Source organism: Siniperca chuatsi, linkage group LG3, assembly GCF_020085105.1.
Source record: "Siniperca chuatsi isolate FFG_IHB_CAS linkage group LG3, ASM2008510v1, whole genome shotgun sequence".
In the NCBI taxonomy this organism is placed as follows: domain Eukaryota; kingdom Metazoa; phylum Chordata; class Actinopteri; order Centrarchiformes; family Sinipercidae; genus Siniperca; species Siniperca chuatsi.
The window spans coordinates 20,262,832-20,281,528 of NC_058044.1; the positions used below are offsets into that span (position 1 = coordinate 20,262,832).

Here is an 18,697-nt window from a genome sequence, read left to right on the forward strand (position 1 = left end):
ATTTTCAGGTGATTATACACTAATGAAAACATACTTATCAATATTATATTGCATTTCTGCCAATAGCTCCTCCTAAATGTTACACACTGGACCTTTTAAGTATGGAGAAGCTCTCTCTCCTCTGTTGTTGAGAAGGTTTGATTGGCTTTGTCAGGTCACATCTGTGTGTTTGATAAAGTCAATAAACACTCTAACTTCCTTACTTCAGTGAAAATACAGTATATTTTGAGGTCACATTACCTGGTCAGTCAGTGACAACAAAGTGATAGAAGCTACACATTTCAGAAAACCTTTGGCAAGTTGGTACCTTTTTCTAATAAGGGTTTATAAGTTGTAACTAATGACTTTAAAGATGGTTAATTAATCATTTACTAATGATTTATAGATCAGTTATAAATCAGTAATGATAACTTGTAAGTTGCCAGGTTGTAAAAAATCGGCTGGTGTTTATCCTCCTCTAGCTGCTAATTTCTTTTTAGCTCTTAAGTTCATCAGGAAGACGCATACAATGGATCATTATACCACTTCTGTGAAAAACAGTGGTGTTGACCCATTTATTAAAAACATATAAACATCTAGTATGGTTAATTAATGGTTATTAGTGGTGAGAAAACTGTGACCCTTTATACTTGCAAAGGGATGATTCCAAAAGCTACTTGGCAACCCAAGCGTACTTATGAAAGGCTTGTAATTGACTTGTAACGCATAACTTAATAACCATTAGTGAAGCCATTAGTTACAACTATAAACTCTTTATAAAGGGAGCCTTATTAGAAAGTGGTACCGAAAAGTTTTGGCTCTGCAGCAAACATTTAACACAACAGACAGCTTGGTTCTGAGCACCATGTGATTATTTAGTACAAGACTTAAAATACAATTGAACATTTCTTCAGTAATCAATAAATGAAACATCCTACCAGAGCGTTTACCTGATAAAACAAAGAGATAGATGGAGAGAAGGTAGCTGCTGTCTAACTGTGCAAAACTGATGAAATGATCAAACATAAAATGAGATTAAATTGCTGGAAACCTGTAGAGACACAAGCTCTTTTGCCTTCAGTGACAGCTCCAGTGTTCAGATTGCTCATGTTTAAATGGTTACCTTATGTGATCACATGCTGCTTTTCGCCAGGAGCTTCTTCATCTGTCTCAATTACAGCATCAATATACTTTGTTTTAGATAAGAGACAGTTTTGCTAATCACTCTCTAATTGTCATGGTTTTTGGTTTGTGTTCTATTATTTCCTGTTTTATTTTGGTAAGAGGTCTCCCTCTTGTGTCTTGTGTAGTTTTACTTCCTGCTTGTGATTAGTTTGCTTGCCCTTATTGGTTCTACCTGTGTCTCCTTGTCTCCCTTGCCTGAGTGTATTTAGTCTGTGGTGTGTTCCTGGATTTTATATTTTGTCTTCTCCCTCCTTGGAATTATTTGCCTGTTCGGACTGCAACCTGGCTTGCTGATCTCTGTGTGCTTGACGACCCCTGTGAGCTTGTGAACATTATTAAACCGTTTATCTGCACCGGCCCTGCCTCCTAGTCTGCATTTGGGTCCAGTTACCAGTTTTTTCTTGTCAGACACTAAACATAACACTAATTGCATTTAAAACAAATTCACCTGTCTGACTAATGCAGTAAACAGTAAGAGGCTCCCAGGAAAAGTGCATCAGAAATGAGTAGTCCTCCTTTAGATGCTATAGATTGACCCTTTACCCAAATTAACTCCTAAAGCTGTATCACCTGCATGAAGCATGCCAAAGAAAAACACAAACTGTTTCCTAAACAGCAGCGAAGGAGTCTTACAAACCAGTTGTTTTTTCAAGACAATGTAGTGGCATTTATCAGTTGCTCTGTCTGTCCGTCCATCAAGCAGAATTTGAATTGATCCTTTGCTAAGCACCGCTCCTTGGTTACTGTTGCTAAGTCTGTCAAACTTATCATTCTAGCTGCACATGTGCAATTTACATTTATAACAGTGGCAGATTTACCACTAGAAATGTATGGTAATTTTCAAATCAATAGGTCCTTGATTTCAGACAAAAGTAGACAACTGTTGCTGGCAGATTTTGGTGTTAATAGTACAGTATAATAAGAAAATATGCATAACGCGATGAAATACACAGTGGTGGAAGAAGTATTAAAATCCTTTACTTGAGTAAAAGTAGCAATACCATACTACAAAAATACTCCATGACAAGTAAAAGTCCTGCATTCATGGTCCCTTAGTGTTATTGTATATTATTATATTACTGGTAGTTATTACTGATACATGAACATGTAAGCAGAATTTAAATGTTCTAGCAGGTTAAGGTAGAGCAAATTTTAACTTCTTAATATATTGTTAGGTAGTTTAATCTATTAAAAAAATGTTTCGTATTTTATAAATTGATCCTATGTTTTCTATGTAAAATCTTAATATGCAAAGTAACTATATCATCATGCAATATCTCCCTCTGACATATAAAGTAGAATGAAATGAAAATACACAGGTAAAGTACAAGTACCTCAAAACTGTACTTTAGTTTAGTGAGTAAATCTCCTTGGTTGTATTCCATCACTTGAAGTGCATAATGAGTTATTTAAACAAGCAACACACAGGTTATGTTACATTTAAGCTTTATTATAAGTGTTTTTAAACAATATGTTTCAATTTTTGAGGATGAGATGAACCGCTACGTTACTACTGTAGGCAATAAGCTATTTAGCCAGACATGCTTACTTTAGAGCAGACAGACACACCGTTTAATCCATTCCTCAGGCTTTCACTTTTTTATTTTTCATTTTAGAAAGGCAACAACCCTCTTAAGTCTTTGAATGCTGAGTATCTCTTTGACTGGGACCCCATGTAAACCATTTGCTAAGCTATGATTTGACAGTTGACAGTAGCAAACAAATGGGACGCACTCTATTTATCACATCTATCTGTTCTTCTGTATCTAGTGTATCATTGGGATCTGCACGAGCCGTATGGCTGGAAGTCTTTTGAATGCAGTTGCTAGGAAAAGTAGATAGACTCATTATTGGATACTATAGCTGTGTGGCAGCTGTGGGCACTGCCAGGGGTGGAGGACAGATGAAGGATGACTGCGCTGCTGTGGGGGTCCGACGCAGAGAGAGAGAGAGAGAGAGAGAGAGTGTTTTGTTGTGTTTGTTAGTGAGTTTCTGAAGAGTAGAAGAGTTGACTGGTGTGGAGCAGGTAGTAGCAAAGATTAGCAAGAGTGAAGTGAGGAGGACGTTGAAGAGGATGAAGAGTGGAAAGGCAGTTGGTCCAGATGACATACCTGTGGAGGTATGGAAGTGTCCAGGAGAGGTGGCAGTAGAGTTTCTGACTAGTTTGTTTAACAAGATCTTGGAGAGTGAGTGGATGCCCGAGGAATGGAGGAGAAGTGTACTGGTGCCAATTTTTAAGAACAAGGGAGATGTGCAGAGCTGTGGCAACTACAGAGGAATAAAGCTGATGAGCCATACAATGAAGTTGTGGGAAACAGTAGTGGAAGCTAGGCTAAGGGCAGAGGTGAGCATTTGTGAGCAGCAATATGGTTTCATGCCTAGAAAGAGTACAACAGATGCAGTATTTGCTTTGAGGATGCTGATGGAGAAGTACAGAGAAGGTCATAGGTTGCATTGTGTCTTCGTAGATTTAGAGAAAGCGTATGACAGGGTGCCGAGAGAGGAGCTGTGGTATTGTATGAGGAAGTCTGGAGTGGCAGAGAAGTATGTTAGAGTGGTGCAGGACATGTATGAGAGCTGTAAGACCGTGGTGAGGTGTGCTGTAGGTGTGACAGAGGAGTTCAAGGTGGAGGTGGGTTTGCATCAAGGATCGGCTCTGAGCCCCTTCTTGTTTGCTCTGGTGATGGACAGGCTGACAGATGAGGTTAGACAGGAATCTCCATGGACTATGATGTTTGTAGATGACATTGTGATTTGTAGTGAGAGCAGGGAGCAGGTGGAGGAAAATCTAGAGAGATGGAGGTCTGCTCTGGAAAACAGAGGAAAGAAGCTTAGCCGCAGTAAGACAGAGTACATGTGCGTCAATGAGACGGACCCAGGTGGAACGGTGAGGTTACAGGGAGCAGAGGTGAAGAAGGTGCAGGACTTTAAGTACTTAGGGTCAACGGTTCAGAGCAGTGGAGACTGTGGGCAAGTGCAAGCAGGTTGGAACGGGTGGAGAAAAGTGTCAGGTGTGTTGTGTGATAAAAGAGTATCAGCAAGAATGAAAGGAAAGGTGTTCAAGACGGTGGTGAGACCAGCGATGTTGTACAGCTTAGAGACAGTGGCACTGAAGAAAAGACAAGAGGCAGAGCTGGAGCTAGCAGAGCTTAAGATGTTGAGGTTCTCTTTGGGAGTGACGAGGACGGACAGGATCAGGAATGAGTATATCAGAGGGACAGCTCATGTTAGATGTTTCAGAGATAAAGTCAGAGAGGCCAGATTGAGGTGGTTTGGACATGTTTAGAGGAGAGACTGTGAATATATTGGTAGAAGGATGCTGAGGTTGGAGCTGCCAGGCAGGAGGTCTAGAGGAAGACCAAAGAGGAGATTTATGGATGTAGTGAGAGAGGACATGAAGTTAATTGGTGTGAGTGAAGAGGATGCAGAGGACAGGGTTAGATGGAGGCACATGATTCGCTGTGGCGACCCCTGAAAGGGAACAGCCGAAAGGAAAAGAAGTGTAGCTTTTGAAAAGTAAATCACTTATAGATTTTGAGAGCCATCCCTATACTGCAGACAGTGTTTGTGAAGTAGGACTTAAGTCTTCCCACCATCTTTCTGTGAACCAAAAGAAATTGTTTCCAGGATTTCACTTGTTTAATGTGGTTGTCACCACTTCATATAATTGCTGCTTGGTGTAAATATACTTTCTAAAGTTGAACTATATCTTGATTGTCGCTCAATATAGGTACTTTTTTCCACTGGCAGACCGCAAAAGACTTCCCATGTTTAAACTCTTGTTTGCTGATCACGGTTCAGGCTTGGCTGAGGGCAGCGTCAGAACAGGAAGTGTCTATCAGCGCCTGTAGCCATCGGCACAACCCATTCGAGCCTCTCTGGATCTGTGATGATTCTGTGACTTTGTCTCTAACTTCACACTGGGGAAAAAATATAACTGTAGTCACATGTGTTAGGACAGTGGGCTCCTTTGGCCTCCATTGTTGCATTATGCAGAATGGCCTGAATTCTGTAAGATGTAAGAAGAGACTGTTACAGTATTTTACAATATTAAGACTGCTTTTGTGAGATGTGGGGTGGTGAATGAGGCTGTGGAAACACGTACACAAGTTTGACTGGCCAGCTAGTGCGCACTGTGGCAAAAAGACATATGACTCTTTGTTTTGTTATAAACCAAACATTTTGACTATGCAAATACAGCCAGTCCAAGTCTATTTAATGGCATCTGATGTTCACCTGATGTACAAGTCATTCTCCAAGCTTTGGGAAGCACCACCTGAGGTGCTCCCTCGTGTGTGTGTGTGTATGTGTGGATGTACAAATTTGTGTGCTTAACTGTGTGGCTACGCCCTCAGGCAACTCCCAACAGCTGAGTAAGCTGTCACAGTGTTTATAGTGTTTCCTGCTGTAGCAACACACACATTCAAAAGGCGGTGCTGTTTAACTGTCATCACCTGCTGTCATTTTCGTGGATGTGGAGTACTGCAGCTATTAGACTGCGCTGCTTGAAGAGAGCTGCTGTCAGGATGTGTGTGACAGCAGGGTGGAGATTCATCTGGAGCTGCCTTTAGTGGGATGATACAAGGTCTGCATGAGGAGAGAGCTTCTTGTTACATTACATGCACTTAGACCATTATGATGGAAGAATTTGAAATCTGACAATGTGAAAATTATAAACCGGAATCTGCAGTTCCCCTCAGCTTTACAGAGCTTTTCTAGCAATTTCAGCTCATTGTTTAGCTGTTCCGGCCCACAACTTGACTGTTTTGGTTCACTCTCACCGCTCTCATCTGCGTCTTATTTCAGACGCAGCAGGCAGCTGTTTTCAGTGGAAAAAGCTCTGAAAACCCACTGTACATTTCCTGCTCAGCACCAAGAGACAGCAGACAGGCACAGTTCGCAACTAGCTGGTGAACATAGTGGAGCTTTTAGCAGCTAAATAGCCAGATATTTCCCTCAGGAGTTGGTAGAAACTAAATGTCCAATTTAAGAGATGGGGGACGAAATCTGCACTCTAAAGTTCAGCTGAAGATAATGAGGCTTCAGCAGTAGTGAAATTAAGTTAGTATCCTCCAAAGTTACTTTCATTTCAAGTCAAAGCTGGGGATATATTTGCTTTTAACTACACATTGATGGCTACCTAGCATATGCTGCGCACTTTCAGAGTGTTGGCTGCAGCTAACAATCTGATCAACGTAGATTAATTCTACGTTGATTTTTTTATAATTTCGATTGTCTGCTCTATGAAAGTCAGAGAATTGTGAAAAACCTTAAATCATTGAACCATTAATCACTTATCAAAGCCGCCAATTCATTTTCTGTTGATCAACTCATCAATTATTCAACTAATTGCTTCAGATCTAGAATGTTAGTCAGACATGAGCAATACAAGATTCAGACATGAAGCCGTGATCTGCATGACTGTAATGAGTTAGTTACAATCTACTGCCTCTGCCCACAGGGAGAAACTCAGCTGGACAAAACTACTGCACTCCTCTCTCCTCTCCTATGTTTTTCTCTGCAACAACCATAAAACTCATTATACGTTTTATAAGCACTGTGTGACTTATGTCTGCGTCCCTTCATCCCTAATATTTGTTTTCCTCATCTCGTCGTTTTGCCGTTATCAACCTAAGGGGAGTTGCATACTAAAACTGCTCTCAGCTCTCCTCCCACCACACTGCTGTTTGTTGCTGATTGGGGCCCTTCAATCCTTTTTAGTTTTGAGCCTCTGCATAGATAAGGAAAATTGATGTGACTGGACTGATAAGGAGGAATTGATTCCTTTATCCTGCAGAGTTAAGGGAAGAAAAGAGGCTGAGAAATCAGATCCCTCTCTAGAGGAGTGTGTGTGTGTGTGTGTGTGTGTGTGTGTGTGTGTTTGGATGGGATAACTCTGCTGTTCTACTGTTGGGTTAAGACATTAACACAATGGCCGCATTAAAGGGAAGAACAAGGTCGTTACACAGAAGAGGCACAGAATAGGACAAGTTATTGTCAGGCCCCTGAAAAGTCTGAAACGTGATGATTTGTGGGCCTTTTAAAATGTAGAATGTTTCAAAATGATTTATATAAATTCAAAAAAAGTTGTATCATATTCTCATATACTTGACTTCACATTTATTTTTCTTGACCTGCTGTTTTTTAATTTTTACTTTAGTGCATATACAGCTACAGTATATGTATAGATTGTGATTCGAGCACGGGGTTACCATTGGGCAAAAATAAAATTCATACATACTGCATGAAAAACAGCTCTGTCAGCTGTTTTCTGCTGTCCTTACAACAAAGTACATTTACTGTTGTCTTTGCTGAGATGAACCACTATTAAGAGGACTTATAATAAAAATTCCACTTCCAGCAGCGTTACAGCCAATAATCAATTACTTTATGGTCCCTTTACTCATTCTCATACAGGCTGTGGTAGCAGCTCTGTAGATGATGTCTGTCTGTATCAAATGCTCCATGACTGCTGCGTTTGTTTCAATACATTTTTTCCAAAAAATGCACACAGCTGTGCAAGTCAAGTAAAATAGATCAAAATAATATCAATATTCCAACATAGATTAGAAGAGTGGCTGTTTTTAAAAGGAAATGAAGAAGACAGAGTAGAGAGACAGAAGGAAAAAGCATCCAGTGTTGCTGAGCCTCAGCAGGTGAAAGTTGTGACAGTTGGCTGCACTCGACTGACTTTGCTTCACACCTCACAGCACTCCTTCTGCCCTCTCACCTTCAGACAGAGGACAGGGAGACTGAGACAGAGATGCAGACCTCCACACACACACAAAACAGACTATAACAAAACAGAACTGTTTCCAGAGAAAACCGACGACAAAGTTTTCACGTGGTACAAGCACAACTGAACTTCACATACAGTTGGAAGGTGATAGAGCGCTTTGTAAAAACCAAACTCTAGATGGTTTATCAGTTATTTAATAGTCTTTATAAACTTGGCAGGTACCAGATCATTATAAACTCTCAATATCTGATTTGCTCAATCTCACCGCCTCCACAACTCAGTCAATAGAGAAAGTGTAGAAAACAAAGTGTAGTCTGGGATCCCTCAGACATCCTCAAGGAGGTTTCAGGGCATCTCCCAAAACCTCATAGAAATATTGTAATGTCAGAAACTATCCGTGTTAAAGAAATAATTTATTGTAAGTTACAATAAAAATATGTTGTTCTCTCACTAAGTTTATCACTCTACATGCAATGGTTAGCAGTTACAGATTTTAGTGTTGCCTACAAAACAACCACAATCTTTCTCTATACATTAGATCACTTTATTTTACGAGTCTGTAATTTCCTAGGAACGTTCCTGGAAAAAGCTACGTGATTCACGGGAAGATAGTTTTTTATGGCTCAGCTTAAACCCAAGTAAAGATTCATTCATTAATCCTTTATTATTGGATACTTTATTCCTCATATATATGTTGAATTGTTTGCTTGCCTACAGACAGAGATTTGCATGTTCAGCTGTCCACTGACTAGAAGACTCTCTAGGTTATGAAAGTAATTGGAATTAATTAATTGACAGTGTACTAATTAAAGACTGTCTCTATTTTCTCTATAATTAGTTACAAATTACAAAGTTCTTTCCAGGAAACTTCTAGGAAATTACAGAGCCGTAAAATGAAGCATTAGGGTAAAGGTCAGCTGTTGAGGAAATGTTAACAGGCAGGTCTGTTTTCTGTATTTTTTATAACCTTCTTTTTGTTCCATATTTAGTTAGTCCTGTCTTGTAGTCCATCTGCACACTGATGGCGATACAGACAATCTCTCAAAAAAGTTACTTAAGAGGAAGCTGGCTCCATTATTCAGCCCTAGATTAATTTGATGAAGTGCTTCTGGGTAATTTAGTTTTTCCGATCTAATTGGCAGCGTGGTAGACACTTCAGTTAAGATCATATATCAGCTTTCCCTCCCACGGTGGTACTTTTAATTTGGCAACTGAAGGGGAAAAGGAAGGAAGATTACAAGGATAGCAAACACCTGCGGAAGTGTCCTTGAGCGAGACACCGAATGTCTATCACACCTTCATTAGAGCTGACCGTGACTCCTGACCTCTGTGTGGAGGGAGGAAGCTGACAGCACAAATCGGAGTATGCCACTTTATAGATTTCTTGTACAGGAAAAACACACCTGCAGGAGTGCACACTTTATATTTATGTGTGTTTGTGTGTGTGTGTGTGTGTGTGTGTGTGTTTGTTTTGCAGAGCGGCAGAACCACGCCCGAGAACTGGTGAGGGAGGCCGATCTGTCGCAGTTGGACGCTTTAGTCATCATGTCCGGAGATGGACTTCTGTTTGAGGTAAAGAGCGTGCACATTTTCACTATATTCACATCCAAGCACACGCACTGTGTGGCTTTACATTAGTGTAGGACACTAAAAGCCAATATTACACACTAACTAGTTTGTCTTTGTAGTTGCTGTTCTTGACATCACTGCTTAATTTGATGTTGAGTCCATCTGAAATTCTCAAATATGCTGCACTATAACTAAACTGTGCAGTATATAACTGTATATGTACTATTTTGGATTTCATGACTACTGATTTACTTCTCAGTAGTAGCTGATTTTGTCAACTAGTTGCCATTTACCTAATTATTGAAAATAAAGAATAGTATTTTTTATGCAATCGCTTAAGTGTCTTTTTGTGGTGTTGCATAACATTACTTGTGTCTGTTTGAGTGTGAAATATACATTAAGCGAAAATATTACATTACTAAAAACCTTAAGAAAGAAATACTTTATTTAATAGTTGTTTTAATACTTTGAGAAGTTTGGCTTCTTTTGTTAAATGGAAAAATAGGTTTGTAGAAAAATGTATGCAAAAGTTTAACACAAGCAGCGGTTCGAGAACTTCAGTCTCAAATTGTCAAAATTATGATTTAAATCAGTAAATATCATTAATTAAAGTAAACACGACTAAGAATTTGGCCAGCTCTGACACATTTCAGTTGGTACCATAAAAGTGCTGAGGTTCGACACCCAGCCCTCTGTGCTACGTGATTGTTGTACCGGAGAGTCCATTTCTTCAGTTACTGCTAGAAAACACTGAGTAGTTGATACGTCTTTCTATCTGTCCACCTAATCGAAGTTATATTTTCTGTGGTCAGGTGATAAATGGTCTGCTGGAGAGACCAGACTGGGAGGAGGCCATCCGGACCCCGTTGGGTATCCTTCCTGGTGGATCAGGCAACGCCTTGGCTGCATCCATCCATCACTACTCTGGGTGAGCCACATGCAGAATCCTAAATAAAACCAGCGCTCAGCACTCTGTGTGGGTGTAGTTATGATACTGTAGTATAGTTATAGTACAGTACTATTGTTTGCAGGTCACATTGAGCTTTAGCTTCCATTTTAACAGTTTTTATTTATCTGTCATTTTGTACGTCATTACATTACCATGAAGGTCGAACTGCCCACTACTGTAGATATGATATTGTTTCTCTCATGGCTGCACACACACATCACTTGTCTAGCTGGGTGAAGTGACAAATGATTTACTGTGGTAGAGCTTCAATGATTAATCGATTGGTTGATCGATGGAATATTATTTGCCATCTATTTTGATAATCGAATAATGGTTTAAGTCATTTTTCAAGCAAAAATGGCAAACATTCGCTAAATTTGAGGATTATTTTTGTCATACATGATAGTAAATCTGTATATCTTTGGGTGTTGGACTGTTGCTCAAGTAAAACAAGACATTTGAAGACATCACCTTGAGCTCTGGGAAATAAAGGGGATTTTTCACTATTTTCTGACATTTTATAGACCAAATGATAATAATCAATTAATCGAGAAAATAATTGGCAATAAATCAATAATGAGAATAATCGTTAGTTGCAGCCCTATACTGTACATAAGAACATTAAAAGTGATGTAGTTTTTGAAAAATCGCTGCATTGTAGCAATATTACTGTATTAGAGCTCCACATGTGGCTTTGGGCCACATCATTCCAGGCGCAGTGCTGTGAGCTTCATTTACGTGCATACAGTATGTGCATATTGAATGCAGATAAACCTGGTTTAAATCAGATTGTGCAATGGGTAGTTTCAGCCAAGCGGTGTGATTGGTCAAATATGTGCTACCTGTGCTTCAAGACAGACCGGACCAGAAACAGGAAACTAACGCAGCTGTCAATAAAAGTACTTCTGTCCATTTTTATTCTTATGTGCAGAATGTGCAGTTGAAGCTTTGCAGACAAGGACATACTGTCGATAATGGGCCATAATCCCCTGTCTGGTGTACTTCAGTGGAGCATATATTACCGATGGTGCACAGTATCTTAACTGTATATAAATATAATAACAGGGATTTTTGCTGTAGTGTAAAATACTGACACAACTACTGGGTGAAGATAGAATGATTAAACAAATTATATGTAGTGTTGTTTTAGTAAAGATATAGTAAGTATCCTTTGTATAACTGAGCCTCAGACACACATGGGCCTGCCTTCTGGTGCTCTTCATGCACTCATCTCATCTATTAATTATTAATGATTTGCTCATTTGAGTGATTGTCTGGAATTCATTCAACCAGAACAAAGAACAGAAAGGAGAAGCTGAAGGAGAGAAAGAAAGGAGGAGAGAACAAATGAACAATACACAGCAGCTGATCAGATTCAAAAGTGGAGAAACAAATGCTGTGTGTGAAACCACTCATTCACTACTTCTATAATAGACACTCAGTAGTTTACTCTATAGTGAGCAGTAAATTGACATTTCGATCACTCATGAATCATCATCACTGACAGCTGTAGAGTCGCACGACCCTCTGAAATGTTTGCATCGATAAATTTTGTGCATTGCATTGTATAGTGGATACATGTCACACTCAGAGTTCGGACACTCAAATGAAATGGCAGACTGTAAATATAATGCACTATATAGTAAAATAGGGAGTGATTGTAGACACAGCTCTAGATTTACATGTGTGCGATAGCTATAACCGAAGCCAATACTGATATCAATATTTGAGAGTTTACATAAGAAGTCTTATATTGATCCCTTAGGTATTTTAATTTTTTTATTGTGACCAAGATACATACTGAGCAGGACATTTTACAGTGTAAAAATCAACTTGTCTTACTTAATCACCATTACCATACGGCCACAAGTATGCAAAGTCATTGGTCCGTCATTAGCCATTGCTTTTACCTATTGCTACATATTTCAGTCTGGCCCAAAATAATCAACCGATCGAGCAACCGATCAATCAACAGACAGACAGACCAACAATGTCATCCACAGAGCCATGCTGCCAGCTTAGCTAATGACAAAAAGAGAGTGTCTGAGAGCATTAGAGTTTCTTCAGAGGAAGACGGGGAGATAAAAGGCTTAACGTGTTTTTTTTATAATATCCCCACCTTTTATTTCAGCTACGACACCCCGGATAGCTCCACCGTCTGTGGTGCAGAAAATGTTGTGAACCTCTGTGCCAAGACTGTATCATGGTGGAAGTGAGTTATTATTCCACTGCACATTGGCCTTCTCTCTTCCTATAGTGTTGTGTAGTTTTATGAAGACGTTGCTTCTGGGACCGCTCGCTATATGAATTTGCCTGTGTTGTTCGTGTTACTCTGCCCTTTCTACTCTGAAGTCACCTGGTGTCACGTGGGAAATGTGCTTTGAGGCACTTCCTTTTTAAGCTGCTGACCAGTTTGTAGGTCACATTAAGCTTTATCTTAACCTTTTACTATTGTATTTATTGTGTCATTTTGTATCTCAGAGTATTTGTTTGTTGTTGCTTTTTTGCAACCTTTGTGCTGAAGTTTTGAGCCAAATTCATTCATCACTTCGACTATATCTGCCAATCAGCTTCTCATCAAACAATGGTCTTCCAGCCAGAGTGGCAGCAACAATGAGAGGAAGGGACCAGACTCTGTATTGTTTACTCTCCTCTCACACTCCCGGGGCATCCAGAAAATATCACTCGCTCTCTCTCTGTCTCTCTCTCTCCCTGCAGTGGCCCTGGCTCAGAGTGTATTTGGTATTATTCCCAGCTGAATGTGGGGTTCACTGAGGCTACGTGGATCAAACGAGTGACAGCTAGAATGTATCTGGTATTATGCAATACAGTGAACAGGTTCGCTGAGTGAGGGTTTAATGTGTTTCTGTACACAAACATAATAAGCACGAGCTGGAACAACATCTGCGAGGCTGAATGCTGACGGTTTCTGAAGTGACAGGTGTGACACTTTGACATGAGCGAGAGTCTCCCTCCCCTGGTGGTTTATAGATACTGCATAAACAGCTTAAAAAACATGGACAGGAGCTTGTTTAAACTCAGTTGGCAGTTTATTAGATACACCTAGCTAAAACTAATGCAGTCTAATACAACATTCCTGCAATAAATCTTCCCTTCAGGAAGGTTATTATGTTCAGTTTTAGTTGAAACTGTTTTAGAGAGATGTTGATTCAACTGTATGGTTATTTTGGAGGCTGCAGTTTGTGGTGCAGTTGAATTGTGTTGCATTATACTGACATATTTACATTATACTGGTGTTTCTATTATTAATACGTATATATACACACACAAGTATTAACAGCAAAATGTACTTAAAGTGATAAACATCACAAGATAAATCTGAGGGGTGGTGAGAGTATATATGGAGTAGTAAAGAGGACAAAAAGTTAGGCTACACAAATTTGTATGAATGTAATCTATCGAGAAGAAATAACTCTTTGGTGGAACTCATCTGAAACATGACAAGGACCCCAAATAGACACTGCTTTTTTTGTAAGAGGTCACAAGCCAAACAGGTTGGAAACCACTGGATTAAAATTTTACACTGTGCTGTTTTTAGCCATGCTAGTGGCATGGCTGAAAAGATGGCAATGTTGGTCTTAGTGTCGGCCCACCACTTTGGTTCAGGCTGAAATATCTCAACAACTTTTGATCCCCTGACTTGTCCTCTAGCGCCACCATGTGGTTGACATTTGTGATTCAGAGTGAGATGTCTCAACAACTATTGGATGGATTTCCAATAATTTTGGTTCAGACATTCATCTCCCTCAGGATGAATTCCTCCCATAACTTTACGTCTAGTTCCAAAATCAGGTCAAAATTTCATTTTGTCTACTCTAATGACTAATGACATTCCCATCAGCCTCAGCTGTACTTTGTGTTTAGCACTAAATGTTAGCATACTAACATGCTACACTACAACAGTGAACAATATTGCCATTGTGAGCATGTTCACATGCCGATGTTAGCATTTAGCTTAAAGCACAGCGGTGTCTTAAGTACAACCTCACAGAGCGGCTGGCATGGCTGTAGACTCTTCGTCTTGTTTATGTAAATCTTGATCTGAAAAGTTAACTACAGCTGTCAAATAAACAGTGGAGTAAAAATAGCAATATTTCCTTCTGAAATGGAGTAGAAGTATAAAGTAGCATAAAATGTACTTAGTTACTTTCCACCACTGATTCTCAGGTGCAGCAGACGAGTTGGACATCTTTTTATTTCTTGACCTATTTACCAGACAGTGATTAGAAAAACAGAGCCGTGGAAATGTAGATGAGACTATTTGGATAGAGAGACTGGTGAATAAATTCAGGATGATGAATATGGAGATATCTGCAGGGCCACTGCTAGTGAACTCCACAGAGACGTCCAGTTGTCACTGTAATTGGCTGTGGGTGGTAACAGCAAGCAAATCTGTGTGTGTGTGTGTGTGTGTGTGCAAGGGGTGTTATCATGACCTTCCACCTCTGTCTCGATTCTCCCAGATGGGGTTGTCTTTGTTGTCTGACTGGCCTGTCATGTCTGAAGGCCCATAAGCTGATTCTGTCCCCACCTCCAAGATTTGTCCGTGAGCCTCCTGGTTTATTGAACCTCCCCCCACCCTCACCCCACTCCCTTCATATCTCCATGGGCCTCCACCCTCCTCATCTACCTCCTCTCTCTCCTCTGTGTTTTTACGATTACACAATAAGGTCACAGTTACCCCACTATTGTATAACACTCCTCTTATAGCTCACTCCCCAAAACACACACAAGCCTCGACCCACTTCCAAAAATATTAAATGCATCTTCCCGTTTTTATTTTGGTGTCTGCATCTTATTTTTGAAGCCAGATTCTTAACTGTGTCTCCTTATAGAGGCACCAGTCCTCTATAAGGATAGCTTTGAAATGATCAGTCAATTTAATGTTTTATTAAGGAAAAATGCTAAATGCTGGCAGCATTTGCTGCTTTTTGCTATTTTTATATCACTTTAAATTAAATATCTTTGGGTTGCTGATTGGACATTTTCACTAACTGAAAGATTAATCGATAATGAAAATAATCATTAGTTGAAGCCCTAGACTGGTGTCCACTTTGGATCTGGTGCATCTCTGCCCACTAAATGGACATGACCATTTAATTTGAGCTGCTGCTACCTTAAACACAAGCTCTGGAAGCTGTAAACACAACCTGTCACACAATCATGTGCATTTGGTCGGAAATATTGACTAAAAGCACCCTGAAGTGGAAGTAGTTCTGTAGTGGCTGCTGTTGTTTCAGAAATCCTTCACATAGCTACTTTGTGCTGTTGCAGCAGAATTAATGAAAACATCGGCATCTTATAATTATTGGTTGCTGTCTATCTAACCACCTATGCATTTATCCATCTATACATGTACAGTGGTGTGCAAAAGTGTCTGCCCCATTCCTGATTTCTTATTTTTTTGCATGTTTGTCACTTAAATGTTTCGGATCATCAAACAAATTTAAATATTAGTCAAAAATAACACAAGTAAACACAAAATGCAGTTTTTAAATGAAGGTTGTTGTTATTAAGGGAAAACAAAATCCAAACCTACATGGCCCTCTGTGAAATAGTGATTGCCCTCTAAACCTAATAACTGGTTGGGCCACCCTTAGCAGCAACAACTGCAATCAAGCGTTTGCGATAACTTGCCATGAGTCTTTTACAGCACTGTGGAGGAATTTTGGCCCACTCATCTGTGCAGAATTGTTGTAGTTCAGCCACATTGGATGGTTTTTGAGCATGAACTGCCTTTTTAAGGTCATGCCACAGCATCTCAATAGGATTCAGGTCAGGACTTTGACTAGGCAACTCCAAGTCCATTTACGAGCGCTTTCGATTATGTTACATGATCTTCGTTAACAGATGGAGTTTGCCAAGTTGTGATGGAATTGTAGATGAAACTCCATCTGCTGATGAAGATCATGTAACATAATCGAAAGCTCCAGAAAAGCTAAATGGATCTTGTGGTGAAATTGTTTTCTGAACTGTTGTTTCCTCCAACAACCTCGATACTTTTTCGATACCTTAGTTTGGGGAATAAAAACATGTTTTAACTTTTTAAATTTAAAAAAAAATTCAGTTTAACCCATTCACGCCAAACTGCTCACGCTGATCTTTTAAATAATATATAATCTGAAGTTGAAAAAGTTTTCTTTTATAGGTGGAGAGATATTGATATGTGATGGAAGAATAAATAAACAAGTCTGTTCAGTTCCAGCTTTTAATTCATTACACTCTTTCATCAGTACTAGTTAGTGTTGAAGCCCTAATTATCCTTTCATTAACCAGTTGTTTCATCATTTTTACTCGCTGTTGTTTGATTGGCTCTTTGCTTTCTGACTTGTTTTTCTTAACAACACATCAACTTACGCAGTCACTCATATGAATAACCTTCCTTTTATTTAGCCTTTATTTTACAAAGGTGTGTCTCGAAATACATTATCTCTCTAACAAGAGAGACCTGAAAGAGGGAACCTTGACAATTTAAAACAATTGCATTCTTGATGAAACATGATTTGAATCCCTGATATGAAGCAATTCAAACGCCTTTCTCATGTAATTCATATGAGCACAACTTCCAATCACTACAGTTCAGATAACTGATACTGAAGGCAGTATAAGATGACCTCTGTGGCTAGATGTTTCCAGGAAGTGGCTAACTCTCATCTCTCCTCCTTCGTTCCTTTGGTTTCCCTCCTCCAGAGCCTCGCCGGTGTCCAGTGAGGAGCTCCTGGTCAGCTGCGGTTTCCTGCTCTGTAAAGGACTCGTTTCCCGTATGGACCTGGTCTCCATCCATCTCTCCTCCAGCCCTCGTCTCTTCTCCTTCCTCTCGCTGGCCTGGGGCTTCGTAGCGGACGTGGACATAGAGAGCGAGAAGTACCGTCATGTCGGAGCTGCCCGGTTCACCGTCGGCACGCTGGTGAGGCTGGCTTGTCTCCGCGTCTACAAGGGCAAGCTGGCCTACCTGCCCGCCACAGAGGACTACAGCAACGAGGAGGGTTTGACAAATGACATGACACTGCACTGCAACAGTCAGGCCTCCTGCCTGGGTCCAGCCTCTCTGCTGTGTCGACCGTCCAGAGACTCTCCCTGCCAGAACACCCTCCACAACTCCTGCCACTCCAACAACTCCCTCAAAGTGAGGAGGACGGAGAGCACGCCTTCTCGAAGCGCCAACAAAACCCTCACCGGCCCGCCCGACTCCTTGCTGCTGCCTCTAGACCAGCCGCTGCCCAGTGACTGGGTGGTAGTGCAGGAGGAAGACTTTGTCCTCATGCTGGCCATGTACCAGTCCCACCTGGCGGAGGACCTACTGGCAGCACCAGATGCCACCCCGGACGACGGCGTCATCCATCTTTTCTACGTTAGAGCAGGAATATCACGCACGGCGCTGCTGAGGCTGTTCCTAGCTATGGAGAAGGGTACACATCTGGCTACTAACTGTCAACATCTGGTGCACACTAAGGTGCGGGCACTCAGGCTGGAGCCATATTCACCCAAAGGAATAATAACAGTCGACGGAGAAGTGGTGGAATATGGGCCACTGCAAGCGGAGGCACACAGAGGCCTGGCGAGATTAATTACTGGATGAATTGAACAAACATCACCACCAGCTTTCATCTCTGCTGTTAAAGGCCCAATAAACACATTTTAGCATTTTAAATCAGAAATGTCCAGGTACAGAAGCAAAGTGATGGATGTAAGACTCATTCACTGTTATCTGCAACGGTACATAGAGAACCCATGTTTTAGAAGAAAATATGTGATGAATGTTGGGATCTTATGACAAACAAGTGCCACGTATGGAGACCCAAAGTGTTCAATATCAAATTAATAAGTAAGACATTATGAAATAAATAATCGTATTAATAAATGCAGACAAAATATGTAATACAACCATTAAATTATAAAAAATAACCTAATACATTTTTCAAACTTAGCTTATTATTATGAAATGTTACTTAATCACACTTCTTTACACAATGAGAGCGTTTATGGCAGGTATTTTGTATTTCAAACTGTCCTTTTTCCAACACACATTAAGTCGTTATCTGTCAATCAAGACAAACAGGGCAGAGTCAGTTATGTGATTGGCTGTTGCTTCAGTCTGTTTAAGCAGAAAGCCTATCATATAACTGACTCTGCCCTGTTTGTCTTCATTAAGAGACAAAGACTTTCTTACAAAGTCCTGATATAAGATGATTTTTTTATGGTTAACTTGATATCTTTCAGGACTTGCGGTGCTCTGTACTTTGTGATGATTTGGC

At 40.2% G+C, this 18,697-nt stretch overlaps 1 protein-coding gene across 1 annotated transcript in view; it reads left to right on the forward strand.

Moving 5' to 3' along the window:
• The window catches only part of LOC122873582 (sphingosine kinase 1), a 43,357-nt gene extending 24,878 nt beyond the window's left edge, over nucleotides 1-18,479 (forward strand). Inside the window, exons 3-5 of the mRNA XM_044190491.1 lie at nucleotides 9,381-9,475; nucleotides 10,285-10,400; nucleotides 17,133-18,479. Of these exons, the coding sequence (XP_044046426.1) occupies nucleotides 9,381-9,475; nucleotides 10,285-10,400; nucleotides 17,133-18,021 (1,100 nt within the window). The 3' untranslated portion in view covers nucleotides 18,022-18,479. The remainder of the gene's footprint in view (nucleotides 1-9,380; nucleotides 9,476-10,284; nucleotides 10,401-17,132) is intronic.
• Nucleotides 18,480-18,697: the final 218 nt, after the last annotated feature.